Source organism: Trichomonas vaginalis, chromosome I (assembly GCF_026262505.1).
Source record: "Trichomonas vaginalis G3 chromosome I, whole genome shotgun sequence".
Classification (NCBI taxonomy): Eukaryota; Parabasalia; order Trichomonadida; family Trichomonadidae; genus Trichomonas; species Trichomonas vaginalis.
Window position 1 is genome coordinate 7975367 of NC_067203.1, and position 24292 is coordinate 7999658.

The window sequence follows — 24292 nt, forward strand, 5'->3', positions numbered from 1 at the left end:
TTAAATGTTATTCCTGCAATGATTATGATATTGATATTCATGACTTCTATGGATGATTCAAAGCGTTCTTTAGTAGTCATGGCTGATTCAAGAGTTCGCAAGAATGCATCAGAACAATCAATACATACTCATTCATTCGCGGAAGTTATGATCAACATTAACTAGAACAGTGAATGATATATTAAATGATTTGAATATTAAGGTAAGAGTTGAACAGAAGAACGAAGAAATAAAAGAGTATAATGAATGAAAACAAAGATGTAAACATTGACGATAAACTAGCTCAAAGCATAGTTGATGGCATCAGTGATTTTGAAGTACATAATGACGGTGGAAACATGAATTTGGAAAAAGAAGTTACATTATTCACACTGTTTCAAGCAATTAATTCGTTACCTAAATCATTTAATTAATGAAGCATACGATAACGTTTATAACTTCTGCAATTTAACAGAAAATGCAAAAAAGTAATTTTGAAAAAGCACGTAGTAATATGCACATTTAATGACTTCTTCATTTGTTTTGGTGAAGATTCTAAAACTTTATCAAAAGGAATATTATGATGAATATGTTTTGCCTTTATTACGTAAGCCAAAAATAACATTTGATATAAAACTTGATGACTCGTTTTTGATAACAGATATTAGACGCAAGGCTGAAAATCATCAGTATAAAAACAGTTCTGAAGTAATTGAGGATTTATCACGTGTAATCCGTTTTGTAGATTATGGAAACAAATACTTCATTCAAAAGGACTATAATATTCATGATAAAATGAATCAAATATCATTCGTTTTTCAATCAAACATGAAAGAGTCACTCAAAATGATTAAATTATTTAAAGAAGAAGGTAAAACCATAACAGCATGGGACGTACTACTAAATCAATTATCCTCATTAACCGTTAAGGGTGTTTGCTTTAAATCTGATTCTCCAGATGTTTTCTCAACGTTTCAAGGTTATAAATACAACATTCTCGAAAAAGTAGATTACTCAAAAATTGAGATGTTTATGAATTTCATTAAAGAAGCCATTTGTGATAATAATGATGAAGTGTATAAATACCTTCTCGGTTGGATTGCATCAATGATTCAACATCCTGGAATCAAGAATGAAACAGCAATTATTTTGAAAGGACTTCAGGGAACAGGTAAAAACAGATTTACAGACATTATTTCTGAACTCCTCGCCGGTTATTCATGTAAAAACATTACTGAAATAGGTGAGCTAACGGGTAATTTCAATTCAGTAGTTGAGAATAAAATGTTTCTTGTACTTAATGAACTCAAGAATGTAGGTGAAGACAGACTCGCAAACTTCAACGCTTTGAAATCAATTATTACGGATAATGAGATTAGAATTAATGAAAAGAATCAACCCAGAAGAACTGCTCAGAATGTTGCCAATTTCATTTTCGTAACTAACAACGTCTACCCTGTCAAAATTGAAGTTGGAGACAGAAGATACGTAGTTTTAAGAGTTAATGGTAAATTCAAGGGTCAATTTGATTACTTCAAGAATTTGATGAATTCATGCACTAAGGAATTTTATGATAATTTACTGACGTATTTTATGCAATATGACCTTTCATCATTTAATGTACGAATCATTCCGATGACTGAAGCCAAACAAGATTTAATTGAGTTATCAACAAATCCTTTAGATGTATGGATAAATACACATTATGATGAATTGTGTGCAGGTATGACGTGTGAAAATGCTCTATTCTGCAAACCATCAGACATGAAAGACAAGAATTTCCAAATGAGTATTAAGGATAAATGTGATAGGAAACATAGAAGAATAGACGGTAAACAAACATGGTGTTATGTTTTGAAAGAAGAAATGAAAGGATTATATAAACAGGTTGAACCAAACGATAATGAGGATTCATTTACTGACGATGAAATACCTGTAAATGAGGCAGTATAAAGTATGATTTGAATTTATTTTTGCATTAATCCTCCTGTGTTGTTGTCTAAATGTCATGTTGTCTCATTTTTTCAGAGAAGTTAAATAACCTGGTAGCACATGGTAACATGGTAGCACCTTCAGTTCTTCAAAAATAATTAATTATTGAATAACCTGAAAACATGAGACTTTGTCTCCGGACTCTTTGAGTCACTTAACGTAAACATTTATTTCCGCAGTTCATTACCTAATTAATTACAGATATAAAATATATTTAGTTCATTCGGTAAGCCTTAACCCAAAGGTCTGGGCTCAAGTGTGTTTATTGAACTCTATACCATGCGAATACAGTCATAAATGGTGGCATGTATTCTTTACTTTGTCCCGTTGTTTGTGTATATCCTGAAACGAAATGTGTATGGTTTCCTTCTCCCTGAGTGTCATCCCAGTAACAATTTATAGCAAACTTAACATCATCTTTAACATCATATCCTTGACCTTTTGTCATTCCTGACCAATCCCAATATCTATGCTTATGCCAACCTGCTTGAGATGTACTTAAATCTATGTAGTGACTGTGTGCAGGTAAATTTTCACCTGAAATCGTTTTACTTCCCCCTGTTTCCTTTGAAGAGTTTGCACAATACAAAAACCTGTCAACTATTTGTTCCCATGCACCAACACCAAACATTACTTGAGGACCTCTTGCATCCACAGATGTATAAATAGAACCTACTGGGTTCATTAAATCAAACATATGAGATATTATAGGATTGTCTCTTTTGAACTTAAAATATAGTGCAACTATTTCAGGTTTCTTCTGGTTTGTGTCAGAATATTTTTTATAATATAATCTTATGTTTTCAGGGTAGGTAAAATCTTGACTATAATATTTATTTCTGTCATCTGTATAATAATATACTATTCTCGTTTTTTCTATTGCATTATATCTTTTATATCTATAATAATCTAAATATAATGTTAGCTTTTGTTCATCTACACGTGGTGTTCTGTCGTCATCTCCATAGTCATAATAATATGGTGCTGGAGCTGGGTCAGGCAATGTCATATCTACCATTTCATAAACTCTTAAATATTTCTTTTGTTCGTCTCCATATAAGTTTAAGTAGCAGTTGTTGTCTAATGGAACTTTAACTTGTGTACCATCATTCTTTTTATAGCTTACATACATTTCATTGTTATTTTTCGGAATGAGTTTACACCGTGTACCATTTTTTAAGGAGTGTACAAACTGCCATCTAAAATATTTATTTTCTTCATTGACAGAAAAATCACCAACAATAGTTTCAATATTTTTTGTTCCTATCAAACTTTGGTATATTTCGTTAACATATGTTTTATCCACCTTCTTCTCTAACTCATCGTTAACATATGTTTTATCCGCCTTCTTCTCTAACTCACTATCCACATATGTTTTATCTGCCTTCTTCTCTAACTCATCGTTAACATATGTTTTATCTGCCTTCTTCTCTAACTCATCGTTAACATATGCTTTATCTGCCTTCTTATTTAACTCACTATCCACATATGTTTTATCCGCCTTCTTCTCTAACTCATCGTTAACATATGTTTTATCTGCCTTCTTATTTAACTCACTATCCACATATGTTTTATCCGCCTTCTTCTCTAACTCATCGTTAACATATGTTTTATCTGCCTTCTTATTTAACTCACTATCCACATATGTTTTATCCGCCTTCTTCTCTAACTCATCGTTAACATATGTTTTATCTGCTTTAAGGTCTAAACATCCTGAAACCCATCCTGTATCAGCTTTAACTTTAAAAGTCTCAAATGTCCATTCATGATACCATTCAACCTTTTCTTTAATTTCATTATCTTTTTCATCAACATAAACCAAATTTGCCTTCTTCTCTAACTCATCGTTAACATATTCCTTATCCGCCTTCTTCATTATGTCATTTAGGAAACCTTCTATGAATTCCTCATTTAAATTAAATCTTCCAATCTTCAAAACTTTAGGAAATGCATTTAATGCGTAATATCTCTGTTCTTCTGGTGGAATTGATGTTATATCATCCGTTATACCTTTAATTTTAGAATTCATAAATAAAATTTCTTTTATATTTGATATCACTGCACCACCTTTGCAAACGAATTCGAAATGTTCATTTTTCAATACTATCTCCAAATCTCCATATTTCAACCTTTGCGTTTGTTCTGCCGTCTTTGAATTATATGCATATGTGGCGTATGTAATGGTCTGAAGGACCTGGGCGCTTTGCGCCTTAAGTTGCTGTGGTTGCTGTTGTTTAATCATTTATTATGATTTAAAAATAAATATTTAATCCGTTATCTCATCAGCTATTTTTTCTATTTGAAATTGCCATAATATTTCATTCATGAATTCTAAATCACAATCAAATAGGTCAGTTATTCTAAATTTAATATTTGATAAATCTTTTGAATGAAGAATAAATGAATTCCCGGATAATTGAAACGGATATGATAAAGAAAATGTGTTTAAGTTGATGGATAAAATGTTTTGTATTGATGGGTAAGAGTTAGGGTCTAATGTTTGATGTGAAAATCTCATTGGGGTATTAACTTTATCACATTTGATTAAAATGAAATTGGAACCGGTGTCAGAATACAAAACATCCCCAACATCTTTTTCAAAATTTAATATCCCCAACAATGAACGAAAATGAGGAGTACAAAATTTAATTTTCAGCGGAAATTTAATAAGGTTATTTATTTCATCAAGTTCAAAAAGTTTATCAGGTTTTGATTTAAAATTTTCTTCATACCATACGATAAATGATTCATTTAAATAACTTAAAATCATGTTAATATCCCATTTCGCTATCACATTATTTATATACATATCATACGTTTTTTCAAGGTCATCTTTAATAAATGATATATAATCTGAAGGGTCTAAAAGAATGGGATTAAATTTACCACTCACAGAAACGAGAGTAACATTATAAATTCCGCTAACTGTTAAATTTAATTCACAGCTATTATTCGAAATAATATTGATAATTGACATTTTTATTACGAGTAAAAATATGGTAAAGCGTTATTTTCCAGTGATAAATAAAACTAGAATAAGATTACCTCAAGAATTCATAAATTCAACGAATAAGAAATTCATTCATGTTATAAATTTTAGTGTTTTCAGAAAATATGAGTCAATGTCATATTCATCAACAGGTTATATTTCACTTCATTCAAATTTAGTTCAATCAAACCCATATAATGACCATTTCATAAGATTTTCAGATGGTATTAAAAATGTAATTGATAGATTAAAATATGAACAGATTGACAATATCGAATTTTTGGAATTTTGGTTTAAATATCCGATGGAAAAAAGATTGAAGTTAAAGATAAAGCTGATACTATAACAAAAACAATTACAATGACCGATCCAGATAGTGGGGAACAAAAAGAAATAAAACAAACGATAGAAACTGGTGAAAGGTCAATTATTATTGATTATGATTCAAAGGATTATTATTCAATAATGTTAATGCTTGAATATTAAATAGCCTTAACAAAGAATTTTTCAAGTGATATTTTATATTCATCAACTATTTTATTATAAATATCATTATATGTTAAATGAAGTTCAGTTGTTGTTCCGTTCTTTGATATCTTAATTGTGCTAATATCCTTTATAGGATTTATTTTTGCAACTGTTCCGCAGCATGAAACCTCATCATCTATGAAAAATTGAATCTTAACGTCTGAATCTTGAACATCACAAAGAATGGCGATAATGTGAATTAATGATTCATAAGGTAAAATAATTAAACCGGATTGATCAATTAAATTTATTATTGAATCATAATTATTAATTATTATATCACGGTAAATTTTCATTAATTCAGAATTAATGTCTATTTTATATGGGTTCTCGATGTTTGATGAAAGAGGTGGGGGTATGTTGGATAAGTGGGAATTTCAACAGGTTCTTTACCAGGTTCAGATAAAATGATTGGGTCTCCATTCTCATGGTTTTCTTCATTCTCCTCATTCTTCGGTAAGTCACGAGTTAATAAATTTGGTTGAGTTGCTGACCTTGTTAATTCAGGGCTAACATTAACTTTAACATTTTGAATAATTCGTGATTTATCATCATTTACGTTATAACCAACCGTAATCTCTGCTTTTGCGTTAGTGTTCTTTTGACTAGTGAAACGTCTTCTCATTTGTTTAACATCTTTTTGAAGACCAGCAACAATATGAACTAATTCTTTCATTCCATCAGGAACTTTCATAGTTCTATTATATGCACCCTTTTTGTTTGTCCCTTGTTTTAATGGAACCTGTAGAAGATTTGCTATTTCTGTCATGTTTAATTATAAATAAAAAATAAAAATTAATTATAAAAAGTTAATCAAATTTAACACCTCCTTTATTTAAATCAACTATTATTTTTCCATGTTCACCTAATTGCTGATATTGTGTGTAAAGTTCATTAATGCTCATTGGTAAATTCACTTGATAAAGCATAACGTTCAACTGTTGACGACTAAACCCACTGAAAATGAAAAGGGTTGATAGATTTGATTTAATGTTTGTGCTTAATGCTTTGAAATATTGAACAGCCATAAAGAATGAACACTGAATGTGTCGACATTGAGTTAATAACTGATTAAAATATGATTTCTCGTTTGTTATTAGTTTTGATTTCACTGCATCATCTAGAAAAATGAGTGAATGCAAAAATTCTATATCAAAATTTGAAATAGAAAGTGTTTCAAATAATTCATCCCGTTGTTTATCAATAATTTTATCCTTTAATCCTTGCTTCTTGATTGTATTATATAATTCTTTATACATTAAAAAGTTTTTTAAATAATCTTCTGCTTCTTCTTGTGATAAATAAATAATTGGAATTTTGATTAAATGCTTTAAAGATTCAAATGTATCATCTGAAGGTGAACCTGAACGGTTGATATAAATTAACACGTGTGAATAGGGGGAAGTGTTAGCAATAATGATAATTTGTTTTAATATCGTTAATGTTTTACCTTTATTTTGTTTACCAATTGCTGCAGTGATTGAATTTAAGTAACATTCAGAATATGGAATTTTCATTAATTTTTCCTTAGATAGAGCATTTCTATTATCACTCAATGCTTCATTAATCATATCATCTACGTATGTATTATATACTCCTGCTAATTCTTCATAAGGGGTGGATGAATTTAAATCCATTTAATCAAAAATAAATTTATAATTTTAAACATTTCTATTCATCAATATTTCATCATATGAACTTCTATACTGTGGTGGTGTACCTGTTGGATGATATTTCAAACCTTCATCCGGTGTCCATGTCCAATACGTAGTCCTAGTAAACCAAACCTGAGGAGGATTTGTCACCTTTGAACAGTAAGTGTCATTTACACCCTGAATGATTGGATAAGCTTTCACTTGTACTGTAACTTGTGAATTGAAAGTTTCTAATCCATCAAAGAATATACCCGCTCCATCACGTTGAACTGGAATAGTGCATAAGAATGAAGTTTGGTCTTTCCATGTTCTAGCTAATGGCACACCATTATCATCATTCAGTGGTCTAGTTAATGAGTCCTCGTATTCTTCTGTGCATTCATTCACTCCATCTAAATCAGAAGCTTGAAGCATACGTGTAAAGAATATGTCACCCACTGTGGTCATCGCTTGATCGGGGAAGTTTCTGGAATCTATAGTGACCTGAAGACCTCGAAGCATTGGATTTTCTAAAACCGTTCTTTGCATTGCATTCTTCGGAAATGTTAACACAACATCTGTAACATTATGAAGAGCGTATGAGAAATCTGAACTGATACCTTCAGGAGTGATGCAACCTCCATTTAGTGAACGAACGTCAATATGTTGAGCTGGAATCATGAATGGATCTTCCTTACTGAATAAACGTGGTATTGCTTTAACTGATTCTTCAATTAAACCGTATCCTGGTGTAATGCATTTATCCTCTAAAACTTCCATCTTTGTGCATGAAATAATAACGTCATCAACTGTTGCGTCAGCAGATGTAGCGGCTAAGCTTGTAATTAATTTGGCAGGAAGTCCGATTTGTTGGAATTTGCGATCATATTTATAAACATGATTCATAATCTTTTCATAATTTTCATCAGTTATCTTTTCATAAACGTAATTTGTAAATCAGCAACTCTTAACGGGTCAACCTGACAAAATACTAAAGTATCCCTGAAAACATAATATTTAAGAATGATTTCACCAAATGATTTAGGATAATCATCAAACGCCTGAAATGCTAACAAATCATTTACCGGAATAATCATATCAAAAGTGACATCAACTTCTTCATTTGCGTTCTTGAAAACTTTGAAGGGTCAATATATTTACCACATACTGAGTTATCATATTTTTGAACATTATTATATAACGAATGAACAAACTTTTTAACTTTCCTTTCTGATTTTGGTTTATATGTTGCAAATGCGAAAGATTCACGGGCGCAATCCATTTGAAGATAACCGGCATCACCTCTTTCGGTTTCTACTTCTAATTGTTTAAAGCTTTGATTTGATGATTTGTAACCAACGAATAAACGCATGCATTTAAAAGCGGTATCACATGTGAAGGCTTTATTTGAAACTAGAGTTGCTTTAACTTTGCGTTTAATATATGTGTCACCTAATTGATTCACATCATGAGCCGGATTTGTAATTCTTAAATGAGTTTGTTTATCATCAAAATATGGAGTATCAGAGTCATAGCATGAACTTTCAAGTTCTCTATAATATCTTCTACCATCATTCTTTGCGAATATTTCATTTATCTTTTCGAATGAATGAAACACATTTCCATTAATCGGTTTAGTGTTTGGCACCAAATAGTTAGTCGTCATTTATTAATAAATAAAAAATCAAAATTAAAAGATGAAAATGAATTTTTAATTTTAATGAAATAATCAACTATGGCTGCAGGATTCTTTAAAAAATTATGGGATAAAGTAAAAAGAGGAGCGCATAAAGTTTGGGAAACATTGAAGCAAGGAGCAAATTGGATATTTAAGAATAAAGAAGCAATTAGTGACGTTGCTGAATCAATAACACCAAAAGCCGCCCCAATAAGAGAAATATTAAATAAAGGAGAAAAAGTTTATCAAAGACTTCAACCGATACTAAGATAAAAATAATATTTATTTTTCCACTATCTACCTCCTATTTTATTAAGTATTCCTTCAGCTATTCCACCAATTGCGTTACCTGCTTGTGCTCCCATCGCCGGATTACCTGCTTTAGTACCTAATACTCCACCTATGATAGTTCCTGCCGTTTTCGCTACTGGTGCCAAAAAGTTTGCAATGGGTTTAATAATCTTTTTATGAACCCAACCCGCAGCTTTCTTAATTCCATCCCATAATTTTTTAAAGAATCCTGCCGCCATTTCTGATTTAATATTAATTAAAAAATATATTTCATCACTTATATTCTAATTTTTATTTAATGATAAATGAAACCGATTTTAAAAATAAATGAAACAGAGGAGGAAGAAATAAATGAAAGTGAAAATGTTCAACAAAAAATAAACGTTGTTAAACCAATTACTGAAATAAAAATTTTTTCATCTGTTGAAGAATTTAATGACTATTATTCTAATAATAAAAAATTATTTGAAGAATTGACAACATGTAAATTGAATAAAATGTTTAAAGTTGATGGATTCAAAATTTCAAAAAATAAAGGGGTGGTTAGTTTGAAATCTATTCCTCAATCAAGAATCACCTCATTAATGAAATTGATGATTTAACAAAAAGAATAGAAGAGATTGAAGAAAGAATGAATCAAATAATTGATTTCATAAATTCAAATAATCATTAGTTTCTTAAAGTTCAATGTTGATTCTGAGACATGAATTTTTAAAGTTTATTTTTTTATTTTTTTATTATTATGGTAGTGAATCTTTCATTCATGAAAATAATTATTTCTAATTTCTTTTATTCTCTCGTACATACTAGATTTGAAGAATTCAGAACTTTTACCATAATCTCCTAAATGTTTTCTTATCCTAACGTGTGCCAGTTATTATATGAAACTGAATAAACTTTATCTTTATCTTTACACCTTTCATCACTTCCAATATATTTATATCTCAGTTTTGATTTGCATTTTCATATTCATTAACGTTTATAATTCACAGTCTTCCTTTTTAAATATATGTTTAAGATATTCAGGATTTAAATACTCTACGTTTATATGCTCCTAACTTAGTTCTAAAGTTTTTCTACAAATTTAGGAATTCCATCCTCTTTAATGTCATCAATGATTTCCATTTCATTATTTTCAATTTCTTCTTCTCGTTTATGAGGTCTTTGATTATGACTCCATTGATTCCATGAAATTAAATATTCTTTATCATTATATTTATACCTCATTAGCTTATTTTGGCTTTCATATTCATTTAATAATTCACAGTCTTCCTTTTTAAATTGAAGTTTAACCCATTCAGGATTTAAACAATGTTTAATTAATCGCGGAATATCTGACATCATCTATATATAGCTTCTTTTATAAAAGATAAAAAATAAATTATTTTAAAATTAATGTTAATTTTTTTTAATGTGTTTAGTATATAAATATTTTAATGCATCGTCTATATATAGATGCAACAAAAAAAGTCACACAACCCTTCCTATCCTACTACTAAGGAATTTGGATTTAAATGAGTGTATTGTGGACTCTTGTCGGTCACAGTGTCTCATTCCGGGAGACATTGCCTCTGAATGTCTCCCAGAATGAGACAATCTTCTGCAATCAGAATGTGATTGCAAAACTTTGAGCGACAAGAGTGTATTGTGCACTCTTGTCGGTCACAGTGTCTCATTCCGGGAGACATTGCCTCTGAATGTCTCCCAGAATGAGACAATCTTCTGCAATCAGAATGTGATTGCAAAACTTTGAGCGACAAGAGTGTATTGTGCACTCTTGTCGGTCACAGTGTCTCATTCCGGGAGACATTGCCTCTGAATGTCTCCCAGAATGAGACAATCTTCTGCAATCAGAATGTGATTGCAAAACTTTGAGCGACAAGAGTGTATTGTGCACTCTTGTCGGTCACAGTGTCTCATTCCGGGAGACATTGCCTCTGAATGTCTCCCAGAATGAGACAATCTTCTGCAATCAGAATGTGATTGCAAAACTTTGAGCGACAAGAGTGTATTGTGCACTCTTGTCGGTCACAGTGTCTCATTCCGGGAGACATTGCCTCTGAATGTCTCCCAGAATGAGACAATCTTCTGCAATCAGAATGTGATTGCAAAACTTTGAGCGACAAGAGTGTATTGTGCACTCTTGTCGGTCACAGTGTCTCATTCCGGGAGACATTGCCTCTGAATGTCTCCCAGAATGAGACAATCTTCTGCAATCAGAATGTGATTGCAAAACTTTGAGCGACAAGAGTGTATTGTGCACTCTTGTCGGTCACAGTGTCTCATTCCGGGAGACATTGCCTCTGAATGTCTCCCAGAATGAGACAATCTTCTGCAATCAGAATGTGATTGCAAAACTTTGAGCGACAAGAGTGTATTGTGCACTCTTGTCGGTCACAGTGTCTCATTCCGGGAGACATTGCCTCTGAATGTCTCCCAGAATGAGACAATCTTCTGCAATCAGAATGTGATTGCAAAACTTTGAGCGACAAGAGTGTATTGTGCACTCTTGTCGGTCACAGTGTCTCATTCCGGGAGACATTGCCTCTGAATGTCTCCCAGAATGAGACAATCTTCTGCAATCAGAATGTGATTGCAAAACTTTGAGCGACAAGAGTGTATTGTGCACTCTTGTCGGTCAAAGTTCCGCATTCAAGTTATGAATGGGGAACTTGATATCATTCTGGGAGACATGCAGTGACAATGTCTCCCGGAATGAGACACTGTGACCGACAAGAGTGCACAATACACTTAATGTTTTCAAATTTTCAGATTTAAATTTAATCTTTATTTTCATCATCATTTATAGTCTTGTTCCTTTATACAGTTATAATAAATTATCGTCAGATTCTAATATTTAAGATTCTTACTACTCAATTCAATATAATTATGTTAGTCACTCATATTCAGGAGAATAATTTAAAAATCTATAGCTCATATTTTGATAGTTATATATTTAGATAATATATATTGCAATTCCGGTTTCAACACGATCAAATGCCAAACCAAGACAAAATATATATGAATTTTCAAAATATCGATTTACATTAGAATCTATATCTAATTTTATCAATACACAAGTAGAGAATGTTCAATACATCTTTGCGCAACGTGAATAGCACAATTTTATAGGATTATTAGTTGATTATATAAAATATAAGCCAAATCGAATCTGCTGTATAGTACTTTAGTTTATCATTGAATGTTAAATGTGTTCATATAAATATTTGAGTCAGATATCGCATTTTCTAATTTCAAAATTTATCTCATGAAGTTAGAATTTGTTTGATCATACAACATCATGTTAGTCAAACCAGAGTTCAATGGCGATTCTAAAATGGAACAAATGCTTGTTTTATCAAAATGTTAAAATATTAATCTAAAAAACTTAATATCTAACCAAACCATTCTAGAATTATTATATACAGGTATGGGCAATCTAAATGCACACGGAATTCGGAAAATTAAAAAGAATATTTATGAGATTATTAAATCTTATGTAATTCAATGAAAAGTAGATAATATGAATATCCATAGGCTATATATCAACATATGAGTTTTTGGTTTGACCAATACTATACTAATGTGATCAAATTAATCTGATTTCTTAGATTTTCATTTGAAGCATTTGCAGTAGTAGGGGTACCTTTATATATTAACATATTAAAAAATTGCGCTCCGATTCGCAGTTTCTTCATGATTTTGAGATTGCATTAGATTTCGCGATGCAGAAAAAAATCACTTTAGATTCCCGTCAAACTCTAAGTATAAGCATGTCTCTATATGTAGAAACTGTCTGCGCTATTTATTTCCCGGCTCAAAAAACCACGGTGTCTGTGTGAGGAAAATACCCATTTTAGGACCCTGGGTAGGGGGTCATGAAAATTTTCCAAGAGTTGGAAATATAGGGTATTAAATTTCAAATAAGATTTGATTTATCAAATTTAAATTTAATGCGATTTATGATGGTTTTTGATAAGTGTTATATGTAAGCACTATTCTCATGCTACAAAGCACTAATCTCATATCATCCAAATACTTCCTTAGTAGTATGAGATTACAATACACTCATATCAGATAGAAGTTAAACCATTTCTATATTATTATGTTACTCTGACCCCTTAAATAGCTTTTATTTTTCAATTCCAAACATAAATTATGAAGATATCACATAAAATATTAGAAAATTCCAATCTAAAGTCTAAATTGATTATTATTTGATACAAATTAAGTACAAATTTTATGCAATTAAAATTAACGAATTTTTTCAATTCAAAATGACTCAGCAAGCTCCTCCTCCTCCAGAGAAGGATAGGAACGAGGAATTTAAGGCAGAGCTTGAGGCAAAACTTGATAAGCAGCTTGCTGATCTTTTAGAACAGAAAAGAAAATTAACATTAGAACAAGAAAGACTAAATGAAGTTGTTATCTCTTTGCAGAGAAGGAATGCAGATATTATTAAGGAGTTAGAAGCTCAATCTCTTCACAATGATGAAAGAGTTGCTGAGCAAGGTGTCAATTTTGAAAAAGCAAAGAAAGAATGCGAGTTAGAAATACAGAAAGCACAGGAAGACATTAAAGTCGACTTTGCAGCAGCAAATAAAGTACTTATAGAAAACAGAAAGAAATACCATCACTTAGTTTTCAACTTAAATGAGAAAAAAGAAGTAGAAGAACAAAGAAAAGTCTTACTTGCACAGGAAGCTCATCTCAAAGAGCTTTCCATATTAACTCAGAAGCAAAATCGTGAAGAGCGTGAGAAGAAATTGACAGAAATTTACAATAAAAGAGATATCTTCAAGAAAGAAGCTAAAGAGCAACTTGAAAAGGCAATTGAAAAGGCCAAAGAAGACATCATTCAAGAAAAGAATGAAACATTACGTGTAGCTCAAGCAGAAAGTAAAACTTTATCTAAATTAGTCGTTAAAGCCCAAAAAGCAGTTGTAGAATTACGAGATAAGTACAATGATCTCCTTGAAGAAGAAAATAACCTCGAAATGAAGCTAATGGAAGCCAAACTTGTAACTCAATTAACAACTCCAGAACAAAACCAGCAAACAATACAAAACTTGAAAGCCGAACTCGACAAACTCGAGCAAGACCGCGTAAATGCTAGAACTAAGCCAGAAGCCGACAGTCGAAGAAAATTTACTCAGCATATGAATATGATGAAAAAGAAGAAGAACGAACTTAACGGTTTCATCAAGCTAAACCAACTGAAGCGTATCGAAATGAATCAATTACGAGCTCTTGCTTCAAATGTGATTGAGCAGAGACAAACGTTAATGACGTTCATGAATGAAACAATTACAAAGCTTCGTAAAGAAATAGCTTCCGCTGTCAATCAGAAAGGCCTGAATTTCAGAACTTCTGAATTAATTTTGTGTCATTTGACAGATGATGACCAGAACGTCCTCGGAAGGATGTTCCAAGGAGCAGATGATCCAGCAGCCCAGGAAGCTAGCGAGCAGCTTCGTTTCTTCGAAGTTTTGTACTCAAGATTTACTGGAATTGTTCAGCCAAGGAAAATCGAAGAATAAAGTTTTTTTGTTTATTTTGTTTCATTTGTAAGAGGTTGAAACTCTTATTTTTAGATGCTTTTTGTTGCTTCAATTGATCACCAATAGATATAATGAATATTCCCATGTTTGAACTGAGTAAATACCTTATCATGTTTGCAATTATATAATGTCGACAAAATATATTGATTTGAAAGGAAAATTGAGTACTTTCTGACCCAAAAACACCATAATGTCAAAAACTTTCAAAGGGAGAAAAATGTGTCAGAAAGTATAGACTTTCTGACAAAAAGAGTTTCAGAAAGTATTAAAAAGCTTTTTTAAGGCTGCACTTACGCCCATCTAACTTTAATTCAAATTTCTGACAACCGGCGTGAAGCGTCATTGAATTTTAACCTTATACATATGAATTGAAGGCAGTGGCATAGGGGCGTAAATGTACCCTTAATTTCCCCACTTTTTTTACAAAGTTGTCGACCTCAAATTTTAATTTCTATTACCGAATTAAGAAAATTAAAAGAATTCTACACATGAGTGAATTCAAACGACAATTTAGGAAAATCAAGGCAATAATATATTTTATTCATTCAGAAAATATATATATATATATATATATAGTTTGCAAGCATTCAAAATTTCAGAACTTTTAGCGTTCATGAAAATTAGAATTTGCAAACGATTAAAGAAATTGTTTGCAACTTGGCCATAGGCAAGCTCCGTCCAAATTGCGAACATTATTTTAAACAGCCTTGTCTAAAAAACGTTATAGATAGTGAGTTATTTGATTTTAAATATCGATAAAGCTTAAATTATTGAAATGTGTTTATTCTTATATTATGCATAGATTACTATATGCACTATTAGAATGATTTGATATTCGGAGTACCATGTTCAAATAAGGATCTTACGATTTCGATCTAATTGTTTTGCAATGCGATACTACGGGAAAATTCAATAATATCGAGTGAATTTCATTAAGCAATGATAAATATAAAAAGAAAGAGAATTTCATTAAGGATTGAAAAATATGAAAAGAAAGAAAATTTCGTTAAGCATTGATAAATATGAAAAGAAAGAAAATTTCGTTAAGCATTGATAAATATGAAAAGAAAGAGAATGTTATAATACAATGATAAATATGAAAAGAAATAAAATGCAATAAAACAATGATAAACATGAAAAGAAAGATAATGTCATAAAACAATGATTAATATGAAAAGAAAGAGAATTTCATTAAACAATGATTAATATGAAAAGAAAGAGAATTTCATTAAACATTGATGAATATGAAAAGAAAGAAAATGCAATAAAACAATGATAAACATGAAAAGAAAGATAGTGTAATAAAGCAATGATAAATATGAAAAGAAAGAAAATGTCATAAAACAATGATAAATATGAAAAGAAATAGAATTTCATTAAACATTGATAAATATGAAAAGAAAGATAATTTCATTAAACATTGATGAATATGAAAAGAAAGAATATGCAATAAAGCAATGATAAATATGAAAAGAAAGAAAATGCAATAAAGCAATGATAAATATGAAAAGAAATAGAATTTCATTAAACATTGATGAATATGAAAAGAAAGAATATGCAATAAAGCAATGATAAATATGAAAAGAAAGAGAATTTCATTAAACATTGATGAATATGAAAAGAAAGAAAATGCAATAAAACAATGATAAATATGAAAAGAAAGATAATTTCATTAAGCAATGATAAATATGAAAAGAAAGAAAATGCAATAAAGCAATGATAAATATGAAAAGAAATAGAATTTCATTAAACATTGATAAATATGAAAAGAAAGATAATTTCATTAAGCAATGATAAATATGAAAAGAAAGAAAATGCAATAAAGCAATGATAAATATGAAAAGAAATAGAATTTCATTAAACATTGATGAATATGAAAAGAAAGAATATGCAATAAAGCAATGATAAATATGAAAAGAAAGAGAATTTCATTAAACATTGATGGATGTGAAAAGAAAGAGAATTTCATTAAACATTGATAAATATGAAAAGAAAGATAATAAGTTCCATATTAACATTAGCACCATGTTCAACTAAAAAATTGACAATCTCTAATGATTGGGCTTTCTTTGCAATATCCAGAGGACTTCTAAAAATATATAGAAAATTTTATAAAACAATGATTAATTTAAAAAGAAAAAGGATATCATTAAATAATGATAAATATGAAAAGAAAGAGAATGCCATAAAACGATGATAAATATGAAAAGATAGATGATACAATAAAGCAATGATAAATATGAAAAGAAAGAAAATACCATAAAACGATGATAAATATGAAAAGAATAAAGATTTTATAAAACAAATTTAAATATAAAAAGAAAAAGAACTGTATAAAGCAATGATAAAAATGAAAAGAAAGAAAATGTTATAAAACAATGATAAATATGAAAAGAATGAGAATCCAATTAAGCGATTATAAATATGAAAATAAAGATAATGTAATAAAACAATGATAAATATGAAAAGAAAGAGAATTTCAAAAAATAATGAAAGATATGAAAAGAAAAAGAATAGTATAAAACAATACTGAATATGAAAAGAAAAGGAATGTCATAAAACGATGGTAGTCATAAAGATAAACAGAATATAAGAAATGAATGATAAATTTAAAAATAAAAAGAATTGCATAAAACAATGATAGTTATGTAAAGAAAGAGAGCGTCATAAAACAATGACAAACATGAAAAGAAAGAGAATGACAGAAATAAATAGTGTACATGAATGGAAAAAGAATTTTGTAAAACAGTGATAAACATGAAAAGAAAGAGAATTTGGTAAAACAATGATTAATATGAAAAGAAAGAGAATTTCAAAAAATAATGATTAACATGAAAAGAAAGAGAATGTAATATAACAGTGATTAATCTGCAAAGAAAGAGAATGCAATAAAACAACAATATATGTGAAAATAATGAGAATTTCATAAACCAATGTTAAATATGAAAAGAAAAAGAATTAGTTCTATATTAACATCAGCACCATGTTCAACTAAGATTTTGACAATTTCAATATAATTAGATTTGATTGCAATACTAAGAGGACACTCATTAATACTGAAAGAATTTCATTAAACAATAACGAATATAAAATGATAGAAATTATGATAAAACAATGATAAATATGAAATTAAATATAATGTGATAAAATAATGATAAATATGAAAAGAAAGAGAATCTCATTAAATAATGATCAAAATGAAAAGAGATAGAATAATAAAAAGAAATTAGTCAAAATAAATAGAATTATATAAAACTATGATAAATTTAAATAGAAAGGTGATGGTATGATATAATGATAAATATGAAAAGAAAGAGAATATAAGAAATGAATGATAAATATTTAACTAAAAAGAATAGCATAAAACAATGATAATTATGATAAGAAAGATAATGTCATTAAGTAATGATAATCATGAAAATATGGCAGTCCCAACGGGAACCGCGGTAATTTACCAAGGTTTCCGCACACCGGTTCCTTTTTTTAGGAATTTTTTAGATTAAAAAATATGCTTTGTAAATCATTTTTTGTAAATCGGCAAAAATTTGGAAATATTCTGACGACAATAAATCTGGGAATAGTATTTTAAATACGAGAACAACCTATTTAAAAGTGTTTCGCTCGATTTTGTATAATTTCAAATTTTCGCATATAGCTTTCCGTGAATTACCGTGATTTTACCGCCACATCAATAGTTTACGACACTTTTTCCGTAAATTGAGTAGTTTACTGCACTTTTTCCGTAAAATTGAGTTACGGGAATCCGTAAGATTACCGTACCTCACTTCTAGTTGAAAATAGCATTAGTATATAATAAATAGATATATTATTCATATTTTTGATTTTGAATTACGGAAAAAGTGAGTTCAGAACTTCCAATTATTATTTGATTAATTATGTTAAAAATACTATAAGGAATTAAAATACATAATGTTGAAATTTGAATTACGGAAAAAGTGAGAGTGAAAGTGAAGTGAAAAAGTAAGATATTTTTTGTTGAAATAATCATAGTTGTACAATTTTGAAACTATATGTAAAGCTATAAATTGAATAAATTCAAAAACAAAAATTGTTTATTCTTATTAATAAATTTATATTAATCAATATTTGAACAACCCGTAATTAAAATTGAATTCCTCTTAAAATTTAATCCATACGTTAATTTTTAATTTGCTCGGCGAATGCCGAGCTTCCCTACTTCTCTTGTCATTCCTTCAAAAACTCTAATCTCATCGCACTTACAAACATCATGATTTGATGTATTGTCGAGAAATCTTAGACTTGTTTGTCATTTGATTATAGCATTTGAAAGTCATCTCGAAAATCGATTAACAAGACAATTTCCCAAACATCTACATACAAGTAGATGATGGTAAACCCATTAGAGTTGTTTTGCTATGATTCCTCCAATCTTATGATGAGAAAAATCATATCAAAACAGCTCTAATCGAACATTCTACACAGCTTAGCATCCAGCTAGTTCCAAGTAATGCGATTACAACATCAACGGCCAAAGCCTTTCAGAGTCCTTTAATCATTTCTTCTCATCTCAATGTGAAGTGGCCCCAAACGAACTACAAGCTGACGTTACAACGCATTACAACCCGGTTAATACGAGCATATACATTAGAGCTGCTTTGTTATGATCTCCCTCATCAATTGATGAGAGATCTCATTATGAAGCAGCTCCAATCGAACTAAAAACCTACATACAAATGAGTGAAAACAAACTCATTAGAGTTGTGTTGCTTTGATTTCTCTCATCAGAAGATGAGAGATACCAGAACAAAACAACTCTAATCAAACTTTCTACACAACTCAGCACAGTATCAATGCAAAGTAATGCGTCTGTATCGTTAACAAGCAAAGTTGTTTCGGGTCCTTCCATTTTGGAAGAATTCGGAACAACTTTGCGAATTGATAGTGTAAACCCATATACATGAAAGCGTGCATGCATAAAGACAGGTATTGTCAGCAATGACTACCTGCCCAGCTATGAGTGATCAGAGAATTACCATCTCAGGCTTTTTGAGAACGTTTCAGCCAGGACCCTCGTATGTTGACTGTGAGAAAGGCATCCTTTATCTGAAATAGATGCTTTTCCAACAATCAAATTCGAAGATCTTCGACGTTGTTGTAAAAAGAGAAGGAGAAGGAAAGAAGAGGAAGGAGAGGAAGAAGGAAAGGAAAAGAAGAAGAAGAAAAAAAGAAAAAAAAGAAGGACATATTAAATATAATGCGCACTTAATAGTGCCGAGGCGGCGGAGCCGCCGAGGCGCGACTTTTTTGACCCTATATTACCGCACGGCAATGTTTTTCTCGATTTTGTACAGCCCTACATGAAAAGAAAGATATTATCATAAAACAATGATGAATATGAAAAGAAAAAGAATTATACAACACAAGGTTGAATATGAAAAGAAAGAAAATGTCATAAAGCAATGATAAATATTAAAAAAGGAAAATATCATAAAACAATGATAAAAATGAAAAGAAAGGGAATGTAATAAAACAATGATAAAAATGAAAAGAAAAAAAATTCCACAAAACAATGATAAATATGAAAAGAAAGAAAATGCCATAAAACAATGATAAATATGAAAAGAAAGAGAAATTCATTAAACATTGATGGATATGAAAAGTAAGAGAATTTCATTAAACAATGATAAATATAAAAAGAAAGAAAATGTAATAAAACAATGATAAAAATGAAAAGAAAGAAAACTCCACAAAACAATGATAAATATAAAAAGAAAGAAAATGTCATAAAGCAATGATAAATATGAAAAGAAAAAGAAATTCATTAAACAATGATGGATATGAAAAGAAAAAAAGCTATATAACCCAATGATAAATATGAAAAGAAAAAGAATTGGATTAAATAATGATAAATATGAAAAGAAAGAGGATTTCATTGAACAATGATAAATATGAAATTAAATATAATGTAATAAAATAATGATAAATATGAAAAGAAAGAAAATATCATTAAATAATGATAAATATGAAAAGAAAGAAAATATCATTAAATAATGATAAATATGAAAAGAAAGATAATAAGTTTCCTATTAACATCAGCACCATGTTCAATTAAGATTTTGACAATTTCGATTGAATTCGCTTTGATTGCAACAAAAAGAGGACTTTCATTAATATTGAAAGAATTACATTAAACAATGTCAAATTTGAAAATAAAAAGAAAGATAATGTCATAAAACAATGATAAATTTGAAAAGAAAGATAATTTCATAAATCAATGATAAATATGAAAAGAAAGTGAATTCCATGAAACTATGATAAATATGAAAAGAAAGTGAATTTCATGAAACTATGAGAAATATGAAAAGAAAGAGAATTTTATAAAGCAATTATAAATATGAAAAGAAAGAGAATTTTATAAAGCAATTATAAATATGAAAAGAAAGAGAATTTTATAAAGCAATTATAAATATGAAAAGAAAGAAAATCCAATAAAACAATGATAAATATTAAAAGAATGAGAATTCTATAAATCAAAAATAAATATGAAAAGAAAGAGAATATCATAAAGCAACGATAAATATGGAAAGAAAGAGAATAAGTCTCGTGTTAGCATCAGCGCCATGTTCAACTAAGAATTTGATAATTTCGATAGAATTCGTTTTGATTGCAATACTAAGAGGACATTCATTAATATTGAAAGAATTTCATTAAACAATGTCAAATATGAAAATAAAAAGAATTTCATAAAACATTGATAAATATGAAAAGAAAGATAATACGATAAAATAATGAAAAATATAAAAACAAAGAGAATGCTATAAAGCAATGATAAACATGAAAAGAAATAAAACGGGATAAAACAATGATATATATAGGGTGTCCAAAGGTGCGTTTAGCACAGCGCTCTATATGAGACTATTAAAGGAGATATATGCTGATTATAAATATATAATAAAAAATATGAATATATGTATATGATGAGTATGTTGTATTTTGGCGCCATGCCGGGATATAAAATGAATTTTGAGACAAGAGGCGGTTTCGCGGGAAATTTTGGCGGGATTTTTTTCATTTTTTTAATGAATCATAAAGAAAACATCCTCGCTCTTGCAAAAAAATGCAAAGACTGTAAAAAAATCTACGAGACATTGGTAAAATGCTTCGGTATGGATGCTCCTAGCTATTCCACTGTAACGTATCATGTTAGGATGTATCACTTCATGAACAAAAAGGCGCCCATCATAAAAATTGACAAAAAATCGCCGGATCAAAGAAAAATCAAAGCAATTCTTCAAGTGCTAGATGAAGACCCAAGAGCATCACTCAGAAGGATAGAGGAGATGACAAAGATACCACGTACAACAGTCAGTTATTATCTGCACAATTATTTGAACTACAAACTAGCGTATACACGTTGGGTTCCGCACAACCTTAATTCAGTTCAAAAAAAATCTAGTGTCCAATCTTCGAAAGAGCTCCTCTCTATATTGGGTGCGTATCAATCCAAGAAGTTTCGCTTTTTAGTAACAGGGGACGAGTCTTGGTTTCAATATGCAACAAAAGCCAAAATCATGTGGATCCCGAAGGATGAAAATCCGCAAACATTCCCGAAGAAAAAAATTGACACACCAATGATGATGTTGTCGGTTTTTTGGGGTGTGAATGGCATCATCGCAATTGATATTCTTCAAAAACCTAATACGATGAATGCTCAGTATCTAATTGACAATGTTCTTACTCAAATTATCAATTCTGATGAGTTTGAGAAATCCAAACAACAAAAACAAAAGTTTGCAATTCATTTTGATAATTCAAGAGTTCACAAAAGTCATAAGGTAATGAATTACTTGGTGGAAAACAATGTCAAAGTTGTTCCAAACCCAATTTATTCACCTGATATTGCACCCTCTGACTTTTATTTATTCGGCACGCTAAAAAAGAGAGCTGAAGGACGCGAATTCGCGAGTCCAGATGATCTTGAAAATTTTGTAAGAGAGCAATTTGAGAAATTTTCTCATGATGATTTAAAGCGTGTCTTTCAAGCCTGTATCGATCGCTGCGAACGCGTGATTGAATCCAATGGTGATTATATTTAAATAAACTTTATATATATGTAACTTGTTTATTTCTATTCGCAGTATTCAGGTTTGTGCTAAACACACCTTTGGACACCCTATATAAACAGAAATAAAATCCAATGAAATAATGATTAATATGAAAAGAAAGAGAATGTTATTATATAATGATAAATATGAAAAGAAAGAGAATTTCATTAAATAATGATAAATATGAACAGAAAGAGAATGAGATAAAACAATGATAAATATGAAGAGATAGTGAATTTCATAAAACATTGATAAATATGAAAAGAAAGATAATATGATAAAATAATGATAAATATGAAAAAAAAGAGATTGTCATCAAACAATGATAAATGTGAAAAGAAAGAGATTATAAATTTTGTTGATGTCTTCTCCATTAGAAAGTAAAAAGGATGCAATTTCATAATTTCCGAAATACATGCTTTCTGTTATTGAATCAAAAGTTTGTCCGAAATTTGATTTAAGGTAATTAGCAATTTCATAGTGATGATAATCCAATGCTGTATTAATCATTTTATAAAATGATTTACCATCTTCAATCATTTGCATAAAAATGTTATTATTTCCGCCTTTAACAACATATTTTTCGGAGTCATAAGTGTATTTAGCTCCTAAGTTTTTCAAGTAGTTGAAACATAATTCTGATCCATATTTAATTGCACAATCAAGTGGTGTGATATAATGTATTTTCTTATTAATATCAAGATTTGGGAATTTACTCTTAAATTCATCAACTTTATCCCATGCAATGTAGTATAATGGAGATTCTGTTGGATATAAATTCAGAATTTCTTCTTCTTTCTTTTTAGGTTTGAAGTTTTCAAATTTGAAACCTTTATAATGTAACAATGCTGCTAATTTTTTATTGATTGGTTTGTTGATGTATGAAAATTCGTTTGATATCTTTTGGTAAAGTTCTGTAAATAATTTAATATCTTTAACACGAACTAGTGAAATACCATCAATCAAGCGAAGCGACATCTAGATAGTTATTTTGTTATTTGTAATGAATTCTATAATTTGTGAAGATATTTGTAAAATATTATCGGAATTGACGCTCCAAATAAGTTTTGAAGCTTGACTGGGGTATCTGAGTACTTCGATTGGCTTAAGATCACTATAATCACATTCATTTTCATATTCTGATTCCTCTGAGCTTGACATGATTTGTAAATTTTTGGCTGTGACACTTTTGAGGACAAATTTATGATTTTATATATTTTACATTGGTCTTCATCATACATAAGTATTTTTGCATATTCGAATTGGTAAAAATGCATTGCTAACCAATATCAAAAATTTTCAATATCGCCATTTTTGATTTCCTACTGAGTTGCATCTGAATTCAATGCTTATTATCCACTTGTTGTGATGCTACAAAGCCTTTGGTTTGATCCATCATTATGCGGTTCTATCCACATCAAATAGTGATTTCATCATCAGATCTTCACTTGGCCTTTCATGAGAATTTATCCAAGATCATCGCTCTTTGTGCTAGAATATATAGGGTGTCCAAAGGTGCGTTTAGCACAGCGCGCTATATGAGACTATTAAAG

The 24292-nt window shown here is 29.8% G+C and overlaps 7 protein-coding genes and 1 pseudogene across 8 annotated transcripts, besides 7 other annotated features; 3 read left to right on the forward strand and 5 right to left on the reverse strand.

The window, feature by feature from the left end:
* Window positions 1–7725: part of a mobile genetic element that runs on past the window's edge.
* TVAGG3_0949430 lies at window positions 237–1932 on the forward strand (annotated as a pseudogene). Its single transcript has one exon. A coding segment is annotated over exon 1 (1696 nt).
* Window positions 2234–2656, reverse strand: TVAGG3_0949440 (phage tail repeat-like family; the record flags this gene model as incomplete). The annotated part of the gene is made up of 1 exon (XM_051253182.1): window positions 2234–2656. The coding sequence occupies one exon, from the start codon at window positions 2654–2656 to the stop codon at window positions 2234–2236; it is 423 nt and encodes a 140-aa protein (XP_051078756.1).
* On the reverse strand, window positions 3224–4213 carry TVAGG3_0949450 (uncharacterized protein; the record flags this gene model as incomplete). The annotated part of the gene is made up of 1 exon (XM_051253183.1): window positions 3224–4213. A coding segment is annotated over one exon (990 nt), but the record flags the coding sequence as incomplete, so codon positions are not given.
* Window positions 5802–6257, reverse strand: TVAGG3_0949460 (uncharacterized protein; the record flags this gene model as incomplete). The annotated part of the gene is made up of 1 exon (XM_051253184.1): window positions 5802–6257. The coding sequence occupies one exon, from the start codon at window positions 6255–6257 to the stop codon at window positions 5802–5804; it is 456 nt and encodes a 151-aa protein (XP_051078758.1).
* A 506-nt stretch (window positions 7726–8231) lies between the features above and the next one.
* On the reverse strand, window positions 8232–8788 carry TVAGG3_0949470 (uncharacterized protein; the record flags this gene model as incomplete). Its single annotated transcript, XM_051253185.1, has 1 exon — window positions 8232–8788. A coding segment is annotated over one exon (557 nt), but the record flags the coding sequence as incomplete, so codon positions are not given.
* A 4578-nt stretch (window positions 8789–13366) lies between these two features.
* Window positions 13367–14633, forward strand: TVAGG3_0949480 (uncharacterized protein; the record flags this gene model as incomplete). The annotated part of the gene is made up of 1 exon (XM_001296207.2): window positions 13369–14631. The coding sequence occupies one exon, from the start codon at window positions 13369–13371 to the stop codon at window positions 14629–14631; it is 1263 nt and encodes a 420-aa protein (XP_001296208.1).
* Window positions 14634–14930: 297 nt separating this feature from the next.
* Window positions 14931–15057: a mobile genetic element.
* A 3016-nt stretch (window positions 15058–18073) lies between these two features.
* Window positions 18074–19990: a mobile genetic element.
* Window positions 19199–19458: a mobile genetic element.
* Window positions 19791–19941: a mobile genetic element.
* Window positions 19991–21506: 1516 nt separating the features above from the next.
* Window positions 21507–22810: a mobile genetic element.
* Window positions 21603–22730, forward strand: TVAGG3_0949540 (Mariner transposase; the record flags this gene model as incomplete). Its single annotated transcript, XM_051253186.1, has 1 exon — window positions 21603–22730. One exon carries the CDS (start codon window positions 21603–21605, stop codon window positions 22728–22730), a length of 1128 nt encoding a protein of 375 aa, XP_051078760.1.
* Window positions 22811–23054: 244 nt separating the features above from the next.
* Window positions 23055–23717, reverse strand: TVAGG3_0949550 (protein ubiquitination; the record flags this gene model as incomplete). The annotated part of the gene is made up of 1 exon (XM_001298835.1): window positions 23055–23717. One exon carries the CDS (start codon window positions 23715–23717, stop codon window positions 23055–23057), a length of 663 nt encoding a protein of 220 aa, XP_001298836.1.
* A 523-nt stretch (window positions 23718–24240) lies between these two features.
* Window positions 24241–24292: part of a mobile genetic element that runs on past the window's edge.